Here is a 13033-nt window from a genome sequence, read left to right on the forward strand (position 1 = left end):
TTTTTGAGTCTTTGTTTTCCCTTCTTAAACTGTATAGACCACAGGATTCTTTTTGAAAACCAGTATGTAATTCATAGAAGTCATCCTTCAAAGTGTATACAATTAAGCAGTTTTTAGTATATTGTGTAACCATGACCACTATCTAATTCTAAAACATTTTCATCAACTACCAAAAATCTTAAAGTCACTGGCAAGTGAATTTTGTATTCAGCATGCAAACTTGGGGGATTTGATTCAATTATTGTTTCACCTACTATATCACTGTGGCAGAGACTGTTAGCTGCTCACTCCAATACCCATTGTCCCTTCTTCCTTAAGCTAGCTGTATGGCTGCCCAGATTTCCCTGCACCTAGGCATGGGTATGTAACCAAATTCTTGCCAATGAGATGTAAAAGGAAAGTGAGGGGTAGCAACTGGAAAATCTCTTACGAGCCACCTAATATGCACCTTTTCTCCATTTGTCCTTTCCTCTTTCTCACTGGCTGGAATATAGGTGTAATGACTGGAGTTCTGGTGCCATTTTGGATCACCAAGTATCCTTGCAAATAGGAGGCTTGGATGATTTAGAAGGAAAGTAGAATAAGCTGCATCTCTAGCACCTTTGATCATATTGGACCTGACATTTCTATCTCTGGAAAGTTTCTTTTACATAAGAAAAAACAAATGTCTATTTTTATGCCACTGTCACGGGAAGTTTCAGGCACACACAATGGACTTAATATTAAATGACACAATGTTTTAGCCATATTCCCATCAGTGTCGTGCATTATTAATTGCCAGGAAGTTAGGGTACATAAAAAACTGAGGCCAATTTCTTCTGCTATTAATAAGAATTATACCAGATTGGTGCCTAGCACAGAATACCATAGTTTTCAACAACTTACTTAGCTTCCTATACGCATTCTCCACACACACATTCATTCATTCTTTGGGGCATATGTAATACATAAAGGTGAACAGTCCCTATAGAAACTTGGCCAGCACTGGTAACTGGTCTTACATTCAAACCAATTTACTAAATTGTACTTTCTAACTGGAGTCAGGAAACCATCTAAACATACATATGTCAATGCTCAAATCCATCAAAAGGCAATCGAGTGTGCAAAGCAATAGCCCTATGTGGGAATATAACTGCAAACTATAATGATGTCTATCTGAAATTTTCTGTGCTCATCAGCTCCTCCGAACCTGCTTCATATGTAACTGAGTTTAAGACTTCTTTAAAAAAATCAAGCACTGTTTCTGAAGATTTTCTTATTAAGAGGATGAGATATCCTGAATGAATGATACTTGCAATGTAAGTACTTTGCCATTATCCCAGTGAACTGACCTAAAAACAAAAATATCCCAACAGTCAGAATTAAAATGTTAACATTCAGAACTCCTAGAGAGTATAAATTATTTAACTCATTTTTGTATCCCCTGTTAGTACCTATATTACTGTGTTGAATACAGTTGATGCTCAGTAAATGGTTGTTAAGTTGAATTCCTGTATTCTTTAAACTGCATCATTTTAACAATGTAAGTAACAGATCTTTGTGACCCTGGAAAAACTGCTTTTCATTTCTTCTTCCATTACAAGAGGAAAATGTTACCCTGTCTCTAAGATTAATGAAGACATGTATGCAAAGTGCTTAAGGCAGCACCTGATACAGAAGGGGGTAATAAATGATAGTTACTATCATGATAGTCAATAACTATAATTATTGTTATTGTTACCAATATTGTTATTAATATAGTTATTATCACTATGGCATCAATAAATGATATGTACTCTCATTACTATTGTTAACATTTTAATTGTTATTATTACTATTGTTGTTATTATGTTATTATTTTTACTCTGCTTAAGATTCTGTTCCATGTGCTGGAAAAACAAAGTATTGTCAAACATATTCCTTGCTTAAAAATATGCTAGGGCAAAATGATCTACATGTATAAAAAGGTAAGTATAGTTGCAAGGTAGGAGGGTTTCAGTCCCCAGCAGCATGCTACAACAAATTGACAACATTCTTGAAACAAGACCACAGACTTATTTCCTAGTATGAATTTTTTTAATTGCCTTGTGTCCAACTGCACCTCTAGCCAAACCTTTGTTTGCCTTTTCTTGCATTCTCTCTTCTTAGCCCCTTCCCTAAATCCTGCCCTCTGAAATCTCAATATGCCTGCTTCTTTTTCCCAGACTTGGACTAAAATTCCCTTCTTGGAAGATGATTTCTGAAGAGTAAGAGCCTGGTACTAGACTGCCCCTCAGTCTGAGTCAAGGATTCTCTGTATCTGTGTAGGGTCTTTCAGGCAGCCTGAGTAGGCATGCCATGAGCTGGTTCCATGAGCAAAGATAGTGAGACCCATAGGAGCTTGGAGAGAGAAGCCCAACCTGAGGACCAGAATGAGAGCTGGCTTCCTGGAGCAGGTAGGACTTGTATTGAGTTAAGAAAGGAAAGTCTAGAGAGGAGGGAAGGAAGACATACCAGGCAGAAGAGGTCCTGTGAGCAAAGCACTGAACTGATAATATGATATGAAACAAAATGTGGTCTCAGCAAGTTGGAGCTAAGAAGTTCTAAATAGATATTGTCAGAAGCAAGGTTAGAGTTAAGCAGGAATCAGACTAAGGTGTTTTGATGTTAAATTGTGTTTCAGGAATATGACATTCCAAAAACACATAATGGGCTTTGGCGTACAAGTATCCACTGTGTCAAGAGCAAAGTGCATTTTATTTGTTACCAATATTATGTAGATAAGTGCACAGTGTATGTAGAATGGATGGGCAGCCAGTTGATGTTTGTGGAGAACTGGGAAGGAAGTTGAGTCTACTAGGAAGAACTCTAAGAATTTAAAGTTTCCATTAAATATCAAATTTGAAACACAGTATCTTAGGGTTCAAGATCATCCAGAACACGTTTATTTTAAAGGTCAAGAAGACAAGGTTTAGAGAGTTCTATGACTTGCCTAAAGTCTCACAGCCAGTTGGAAATGAAGCTTCAACCCAACAACACAAACCCTGCTCAAGTTTTAAGCTCTATAAATGACACCTTGATACCAAATCCCATATTTTCAATGTTGGTGTTGCAATTTAATTACAGACACAGACATTTTCTCCTAGCAAAAGTCACATCTATATGTTTAAATAATATAGATCTTTAATTCTTTTTTTAGTATTCATTTTCTTCCTTGTCAACCTCAAGTTGAAACTGAACTTAATAACACACACACAAAACTAAATTGTTCTCCTTTTGGAAACTTTCCATTGGGTAATAAGGCTACCATTTTTTAAATTTAACAAAATTATTACAATGTTCTCTTACTTAAAAATTACCATCAACAACCAGGGAAAACAGGATATAAATTTTAAAATGAGTATTTAGAAATTGCAACAATTCAATAATATTATTATTTAAATAATGTCTTGTTAGTGTTTTACTTCAGTTGGTCAGCCTGATTACAATTTTAGTTTAAAGATGCAAATTTCTACCTACTCTGAAATAGCACTAACTCTAAAAACTAAAAAAAAAAAAAAAAATCATGTCTATCCATATTAGAAAATTTTAAAATTCTAGGAGAAGGTGTGCTGCATCAAAAGGACATTTTGTCACTGCTCACAGCCCAAAATATCCTCTCATATTTTCTTAAATTTAGGTATCAGATATCTGACTTTTGCTCATGTGATTCCAGAAAGCTGTCTGACCACTCCAGTTCTACTCAGCACCCCTCTGTGCAGACCTCTGATGCCAAATGACCTTGTTCAACCACTAGAAGAATCCCCAACCACGCCTCTTCAGCTGCCTTCCACTACTGATGGATGGTGCCTCCACACATGACTAAGTCATAAATGGTCCAGTTAGGATAGGCATTTAAACTCAATGCACAGGTTGATAGCTTCAGCATTACCTTACAAACAACTAAGGGACTCCTTGGAAAGACAGTTGTCCTTCCGTAAGGTGAACTTGCTCTTTATATTAAGGACATTTAGTACAGGGAAGCAACAAATTATTCTTTGGTGCCTCAAGTGGTTTTCTGAGGTATAATTTAAGTCTTATTTTGCTTATTAAGACAGTTCTGAAGTTAAGCAGCAAATATTCATCTCCTTACATTGATAACTATACTAAAGATATGTGATATTCATCATTCATTTCAGAGTGTTCTAGTTTGCTTAATATTAACTCTAAGTGGTGACCATCTCAGGAATTTGAATACTAACCTAAAGAAAAAAAGTTGGAGCTCATGCCTAGCAAGAATTTCTGTAATATGAAATTTCACCATTATTGACAAAGTTCTCTTTGGGAAGGGCCTCACAATACGAAACATGAAAATGCCCCCCAAAGAGTCATAAAATTCACACATGTTATTTATGTATTTCCAACTAATGTTAACATTTTTTAAACCAAATTTTACTCTAAATTTGAGAGGTTGTTTGATCCTAAAAATCTGTCTGCATTAGTGTTGGGGCTTTTAATGCTTCACATTTTATTACTTCCAGTGTCTTTTAGATAATTAATCTTGGTATCTATTTGTTGTTTGGAATAAATGGCAGAATCCTAGCAAATGGTGGACAGCTCATAAATAAAAGATAGGGGCTGTGTAAGCTGTAAGGAAATTAGAACTTGATAAAGAATTATTTTTCCCTTAAAGGATAATGGTTTTCATTAATTCCAAAGGTCAAGTGTAAAAAAATAGTCCCTCTCCTTCATTACTGAGATTCATCATCCTGACATTATTTACTAGAGGTACAGTTCATGAACTCATAGGAGGCCCCATGATGTTGGGTTCTGCTATCATACTTTTGACTATTGCTTAATTATATCATGAGGCAAAAATATATTAAATCTTGGGCACCGAGCTTTGTCACTTTGTTTCAGTGATTTTCCAGTTCAACCACTGCTAATAAAAACAGTTACCATTTATTTTGTGCTATTTGCCAGATATTATCCCAAGTTTTTATTATACATGCATTGTAAAATATCTCAGTCATTAAAGCACACTGAAATAATGAAGCAAATATGTGTGCAACCACTAGCCATTTAAACAAATAGAAACATTTTATATTTAAAAAAATCAGTAACATATTATAGATAGGGCTAAAGCATACTATGCATAGCATCCCAACCAATTATCTGTCCTCCTCTGCCTACAGAGGTTAGTGAACATCCCAAAGTTGAAGCATATTTTTTGCACCTGTCTTTACACATATTTTCTCTAAATGAAATCTAATAAAGATTTATATAACATTAAAATGAGAACAAATGATACCATATTATAAAATGGTATCCCTTCCCCTGAATATTTTATTTTTGAAATCTATCTATTTTAATACATGTAGATCTATTATTTATTTATATAGTGTTTATTGTATAAATAAGCCATAGGTCATTCTCCCATTTACCTTCTGATGGATATTCATGATTTCTTTTATTTTTAGGCTATAACATTCAATATTTAATTGAATGTAAGTGTAAGATCTTCTCTAAGGTGGGTTTTAAAGTGATATTGCTGGGATTTAGGACATGAATATATTCAACTTTACAGACATTGCCAAGTTGTTCTTTAAAGTGGTTATACCAATTTATGCTCCCACCAGCAGTATAGGAGTGCTTCTCATAACCTTACTTTCTCACTGACAATTGCCTTTGTTGCTTCTTCCAATTTGTTGCCCATCTGATGGGTATGAAGTGCTATTTCTGTTATTTTAATTCATAAATCCCTTATGATGAGTAAGGCTGAGCACCTCTTCCATGTGTATTAGCCATCCATGTCTCTTTCTAATGATTCATTTTTTTCTATTGGGCTGTTCATCTTTTTAAGAATGATCTCTAGGAGTTCTTTTTTATATATATACTTTAAGTTCTGGGGTACATGTGCAGAACGTGCAGGTTTGTTACATAGGTATACACGTGCCATGGTTGTTTGCTGCACACATCAACCCGAAATCTACATTAAGTATTTCTCGTAATGCTATCCCTCCCCAGCCCCACACCCCCCAACAAGACCCCGTGTGTGATGTTCCCCTCCCTGTGTCCATGTGTTCTCATTGTTCAACTCCCACTTATTAGTGAGAACATGTGGTCTTTGGTTTTCTGTTCTTGTGTTAGTTTGGTGGGAATGATGTTTTCCACATCTACAACCATCTGATCTTTGGCAAACCTGACAAAAACAAGCAATAGGGAAAGGATTCCCTATTTAATAAATGGTGTCAGGAAAATTGGCTAGCCATATGCAGTAAGCTGAAACTGGATCCCTTCCTTACACCTTATACAAAAATTAACTCAAGGTGGATTAAAGACTTAAATGTAAGACCTAAAACCATAAAAACCCTAGAAGAACACCTAGGTAATACCATTCAGGACATAGGCATGGGCAAAGACTTCATGACTAAAACACCAAAAGCAATGGCAACAAAAGCCAAAATAAACAAATGGGATCCGATTAAACTAAAGAGCTTCTGCACAGCAAAATAAACTATCATCACAATGAACAGGCAACCTACAGAATGGGAGAACATTTTTGCAATCTATCCATCTGACAGAGGGCTAATATCCAAAATCAAGAAGTTCTTCAAATATTACATAATTTTTTGCCAGTTATGTACATTACAAAGAATATCTTCCAGCTTGTGTCTTGTCCTTTTACCTTGTTTATGACATTTTTAGGCATATTAAATTTCTATGGCATTAAAATGTTAATATAATTTAAAGTATCAATATTTTCTTTTACAGGTTGCACTTTTTATGTCCTGGTTAAGTAAATTCTTATACAAGTTTGTTTTTAAGTTTTAAGGTCATGCTTTTCACACTTAGACTTTTAATCTGTCTGAAATTTGTTTTTGTGTAACCATTTATTACATCCTTTAGCAATTATTTCTAACAGCACATCTGTGATATACCAAGTTCTTTTTTACATGTGTCTATTTATAAGTTATTTACTTATCTATATTGTTCTATTTGTCTATCTATGTTCTAATACCACACTTTTAATTCTTATAGCTTTGTAGCAAATAGAGCAACACTCATCTTTTTCTTCTTCAAAATCATTCTAGTTATACTAGATATGTGGACTAATTTGTGGGGAAATTGGCATCCTCATGACATTAACACTTCCCATTCATGAACATTTTATATCTCTCCATTTATTAGATCCCATAATCCTTCAGTAAACATTTATCATCTATCCTGAGGAATTTTGATAAGGTTGATGATGTATTCCTGGTATAATGAAATGGAGACACTAACAGAGAAACCTGATGATCACAGTAGAGAGAAAGCCTGTCATGTGTCCACCACAGTTAGACGCCCAGCTCTCCTAGAAAATCTCTATGTGACCCATCCAGTCTCTCCAGGACAGAGCATGGGCTGGCCTTTCTGAGAGCTGCCTGCTAACCAGTAGTTTACCATTTCAAACAATAAAAAATGGAAACAGTTTGCTATTTAAAACAATCCAGGCTTTTTCTTTCTCCTTCGTCTTTTCTCTTTCTCTTATTTAAATCTCTTTTGCCTTTCTGAGATGAAATTAATTATTGGTTCCATAGGCTTCATGTGTACACAAGTAAATAATGTGGTCTTAATTAACTTTATATCTTTGAGTTATTGATTAATACTCCATTTTGCACCTCTTTCAGACTTCAGTTTTTATAGTTTTGTTACTACTGTAAGCGGTATCTTTCTAAAATTATATTTCTCCAATATATTTTTTCCATTTTTCATTAAATAGCTCTATATTGCAAAATGGAGATATTTATTGTCTACCTCAGGTTGTTCTAAGAAATACATATACATCCCTTAGTAAAGTGCTTGGTGCATATCCGGCCTTCCCCAGCTTCCTTTTTCCTTTCCATAAAAATGTAGAAATGATTTAGAGTATTAGTTTAGAATACAAAGTAAAATCAGAAAACGTGAAGTTATATGAAATATTTATGTGCGAAACTTAAAGCGTTTTTTATGTATATAGTTCATTACTGGTAGAGACATAATACATTAGGTAAGTCTTGTAAAATACAGGCAAATAATAACACTTAAAAACCCCACGGGGTAACAGATTTTACAAACTATGTAGGATGTTCTGATTTTTTCTTTGTAATATCATATAACTCAAAGTAGCAAATGTGCTATAAACCAAATCTATGCTTCTTGTCTCAATGCATTTGCCCAAGGTAGAATTTTGGTAGCCAACTCAAGTTATAGTTGTGAGTATCCCCAAAAAACAAAGATTAAGTTGGAATGACTTACCTTTTTTAAACATCTGACCCCTCCAAAATCACTGCACTGTTCTCCTTTGCATAAAACTAGTTAAGAAAAAATATAATGGTCACTAATCAATAAAGCTTTACGAAGTTATAGGCAATTTAGAGCATGTGTATATTTGCAATTAAATGTTAGTTCATTCTTCTCTTTATTCCACAAACAGTTATGGAAGAAGCAATTAGATCACATTTGTTCCTAAACATTCTGTCAGGAATGTGCTGAATGAATTCAGGTGGGAAGATGCTAATGAAAGAGTGAGTCATTCTTCAGTGATTCAAATGCTCCTGACACATTGTTACTTTCCTTGTATTTATGTCCACTAAATATTCTAAAATAGTAGCCAGTTTAGAAATATAATTAAGCAAATTAAATTATCTTCAGGTACTAGCACTTCTATTCTAACATTTCATTTCCATTGACAGGAGTGGGGAGGAGGTTGGTGAGCCCCTCAAGAATACATGGAAATAGTTATATTCCATTTTACTTGAGTAAGTATGTATTGGTTGAGTGAATATTTCAGTTCGTAGAAACAATACTGCCCCACACCAGTTAACCGCCTTGCAGCCAACCAATGGAGAAAATATAATTTACTTTAAAGCAGAATCATTTTCAGTCAATTGCATTTTTTATTTCAGTTGAGTTTCAGCAAATTAATGACTTGCCCTAAAACACAAACTCTTTACACACTGTGATTAAAGGTAGGCATTTCTGAAGATCTCCTCGTGAAAGCTCACCTCCATTCCACAAAAGACACCTTTATTTTACCAGTCATTCAAAGGAACACTCAACCCCCTCAACTGGCATAAATATTTAAGTAACTTCTCTTTTATACCAAGGTACAATCGTGGCTTCAATAACCACTGTGCTTACCACAAAGCTAAAGGCAAATGAAGTGAGCACTAATTACACACAGAAGAAACCTCATTCTTTAATGAATTTTGTTAATTATCATCCTGTTTTTGTAGCCAGCTCACAATCAAAATCAACATGATCTGTTTCTTGACTATTTCAATAATGAATAAAAGCCTTTGACAAACATCTTATTTCTTCTCTGCAAACAATGCAAATTATATACATGCAGAATTTCAGGCAATGATTGGAAGTTTAGCTGCCTGCTGTGGCTTCTAGAAAAAAGGCTCACGTAAATAGCGTCTCAAAGTGCAGAGAATGAAATTAGCCCTCTAAGAGGAAGCTAGCTAGAAAGTTTTTCTAATGCAATGAAAAGCTAATTCACTCCAATAGGCCCTCGTTGAGAAGGGGTTGAGAAAGTGTCACTGAAAGGTCAAAATGACCACTTATTTTGGTCAAAATAAATTATGTTTTTAGGTGAAAGAGTGCCACACATAAGGCAGGCTGTTCTGGTTTTCAAAAATTATTTACATTTTTGAAATAAATTTTTTCTGGAAGAAATTTTAGTAAAGGGTGTGAGAGAAGAAAAGTTAAAGCCCTTAGAAGAGAATAGCAATACTTTCACCTGGAGTGAGACATAGTGTTTCCTAGAGTTAATGCTACTTCTGTCCAAAATGCTCTGTGTGCTGCGGATACATTTGTTACTTTCACAACTATCAATTTCCAGTTGGCAAACATCCCTGAATTTACATTACTTATGATAAACCTATATACTGGCTTGAAGAGACATCATGACAGATAATCCCAAATATTTTTTTTATCACCTCATTAAAAACTGAAGTCATTCATACCATTTTAACAAGAACGCTTTGCATTTAGAAGGATGTTCACATTTATAAGGCCCTTTTCATGCATCTTCTGTGATGGAATTCTCACAGTGTTTTCAATATAAAATGTTAACAACAAGGCAATAGAGGATAGGCACGGTGGGTTTTCTCACCATGACTATTCTCTATTCATTTGTGATTAAACCCTCAACACAAATGAGCATTTATCACAAGCAAGTGCTGGGCTAAATCCTAGGGACCTGAGAATCAACAGAGATCCTGTCTTCAAGGAGCAGAACTGCTAATCTGGTAGGGGAGGTTTGGGATACTAGGGAAGACATACTTAAAATCAGATAGGTGTGTACAAACAGAGTATGCTGCTCAACTATTTTTCATCTCTCAACCACTTGCTTTTGTCAAGTGATTCTTGTGACCTATACGAGGAAGATTTCTTGTTGATTCTCTCCTTCTGCTGAAGAGCCTCCTCCCCATAAGACAGAAACTCATAAATAAGGGGCATGAAAGGGAATTCCACCTTTCTGGTTACTAATACGAGTAGCAACTCATGTCTGAACTCTTCCCCTAGACAAACAGAGATTATGGCGACTCATCTTCCAATGTTGATTTAGGAAATAAAGTTACACTTTCAAAGTTTTCTATCTGTGGGCCAAATGAAGCTCTCACGTATGGAGACACGCCTTCCACAGAAATTGTTAGAACTTCACACACTTATTGGGAGACTGAAGTAGCTTCTGGTAGTTGAGAAGCTTTGAAGTTTTCTTTGTTTCCCCTCTTTTTCTTGTAAAACTCCAGCTTTGTGGAGTGACTACTCGTGTTGGTAGGTAATTCCTCTTTCAGATAAAACAGGTAAAATGCCTCCACCCACTCAATTACTATGAGTAATTACTATGAGTATAATGAGTAAGCTAATTATAATTATTAAAAGGTAATTACAAATTACCTTTGAGGAAATTCAACAGCATGTACAGTTTTCATTTTAATGGAAATCAATGTAATACTAGGTAGTAACAATAATGTTTATGACACCCTTTGATGCTTATCAAGTGACAAAAATTGGTTTCAGTAGAACTACTGTGACAATTCCATTATGTCCATAATTAGTTCATATTATTCAATTTCCTTTACAGCAAAAATGATATAATAATTAGACTTGTTTATGAAGTTTTCATGTAGTACCTACACAGCAGCACTTACCAGGACTTTGCATAAATCAAACTCAATAAGAGCTAAAATATTTTGGATTTCACGTAACAGCAAATGGGACAAAATTAAGATATAATTGCAAGATGTTGTTCATAAGAAGGAAAACTAAAACTTAGTGACAACGTGTAGGTCCATAGTAGATCACAAAGAAAGCTGTAAACAAACAAGGAAAATGTTTACATTACATATGCAGAGGCAAGCTCTGCATATTCAGGCTTACTGAGAAGAAAAACCCAATATATGAACCACATGACAATGTATTATAGTACCATTGGGAGCCTCCACCGCCATTCCTGCTCATACCGGGCCGTACGCTTTGAGAAAGATGTGAATGCCCACACCAAAAACATGTAAATGACAAAAACAATAAGAAGTGGCTTGTGAATGGTGGTGAAGAGAACCAATTTACTCAGTGTCTGAAAGAGAAGCACAGCACGTGACACAATATGCAAAAGATATGCTCTTGACAGAGGGCAGTCAGGAGGTCGGGCACAGAAGGTAGAAATAAAGTCACTTGTATGTTTGTTTTGAGGGTATTCTAAGACGTTATTTTCTGCGATCCCACCCTTTTATGTTGGATAAGAAACCCACTGGCTTATATACACGGCATCCTCTAATTCCAATATGAATACTTCTAGGAACACAAGGTCATCACTATACAGAACCACATTTAGAACTTTCACAAGTTATCTGTCCAATTCTCACGAAGAAGTCCAAATTACAAACCACAGTTTGATTTGCAAGCTGTCTCTTGACATCTTCAGTCAACTATACTATTGCTTTCATTTAAGAGCTCATTTTCTAGACTTTTTTCCCCTAAAACCACCACTAGAGAAACAAACTTTCATAAAACAAGTATCACTATCACTTTGAAGTAAGAATTTCTAAAAAGAAGCCAGAATTGGAAGATAGTAGAATTTCCACTGACCCGTAAAACAATCTGGACTTTACTTATAAATCTCCTTTTTGCTTTACTTATTTAAATTATTACCATTTTATGTTCAGACGCGCTGGCAAAACATCAGTATTTTAATGTGAATCCTCCACATGCAGCCCCAAACAAACTTTAACGCTTGAGTATAATGTTTAAATCTCACCAGACCCAGGAAAAGCCAGAAAGTTGCCCTACACAGTCTGTCCACTGTGCTATCACTTTGCCTCCCCCTCCTCTCACAGACACGAGAAAATACCATCCAAACCTCTTCAGATTTGCTAAAAACCACCACCACAAGTCAGAATCAGCCACGGAACCTCAGTGTTTTCTGTGAATAAGTAGAAGAAGCGACACTGTACCGAGTCTTCAGTTTTGTGACCATTCAAGAGGTCAGACAGGAAATCTTCATGGAGGCTCTCTCTTCGAATCAGTGTAAATTCCCGCAGGAAAACAGCCCCTTGGCTTTGGTCTCCGCATACCTAGAGAGATAAGGTAGCTGAATTAAGCCTTCAGACAGAGCCTGGAGGGACTGGGCACTGTGCGATTAGTTGCAGAAAGCTCTTGGATTCATTTCAAGTCTGATTAGAGCAATCAAAAACAATGTATGCAAATACATACTAATGCAAGAACCACTAGAACATTCTGGCATGTGGCTCCTCCAATGGATGCCAGGAACGTCCCCTGCTAAATTGATGCCTCTTAACTGATGGTTGTACAATCTCAAAATCCAGTGACTATAGGTTATCTCTGTGGCCAGGTCCAATATGGTCAGGCTCCTAAACTCACTCTATTGGGCTATCCATGGATCTGAACTCAAATGTGTCTTGGACCCACAGGGATCTATCCTTAGTCCAATAAATCCCAGCACCTAAATGGGTCCCCATGTCCTGTTAAATATTTATCATGTAAGAAAAGCCTGCCTTGAGCCCAGAACTGACTTCCTGGGCTATTCAAGTGCTTTAGAACC

The 13033-nt window shown here is 35.7% G+C and overlaps 1 protein-coding gene across 3 annotated transcripts in view; it reads right to left on the reverse strand.

The window, feature by feature from the left end:
• The window catches only part of ADAMTSL1 (ADAMTS like 1), a 979893-nt gene that overhangs the window by 719015 nt on the left and 247845 nt on the right, over positions 1–13033 (reverse strand). For all 3 annotated transcript variants that reach the window (XM_045373291.3, XM_005581665.5, XM_015437117.3), the window contains exon 2: positions 12426–12545. In XM_045373291.3, the coding sequence (XP_045229226.2) occupies positions 12426–12545 (120 nt within the window). The remainder of the gene's footprint in view (positions 1–12425; positions 12546–13033) is intronic.

The sequence above is a fragment of the Macaca fascicularis genome, chromosome 15 (assembly GCF_037993035.2).
Source record: "Macaca fascicularis isolate 582-1 chromosome 15, T2T-MFA8v1.1".
NCBI classification, from domain to species: Eukaryota; Metazoa; Chordata; class Mammalia; order Primates; family Cercopithecidae; genus Macaca; species Macaca fascicularis.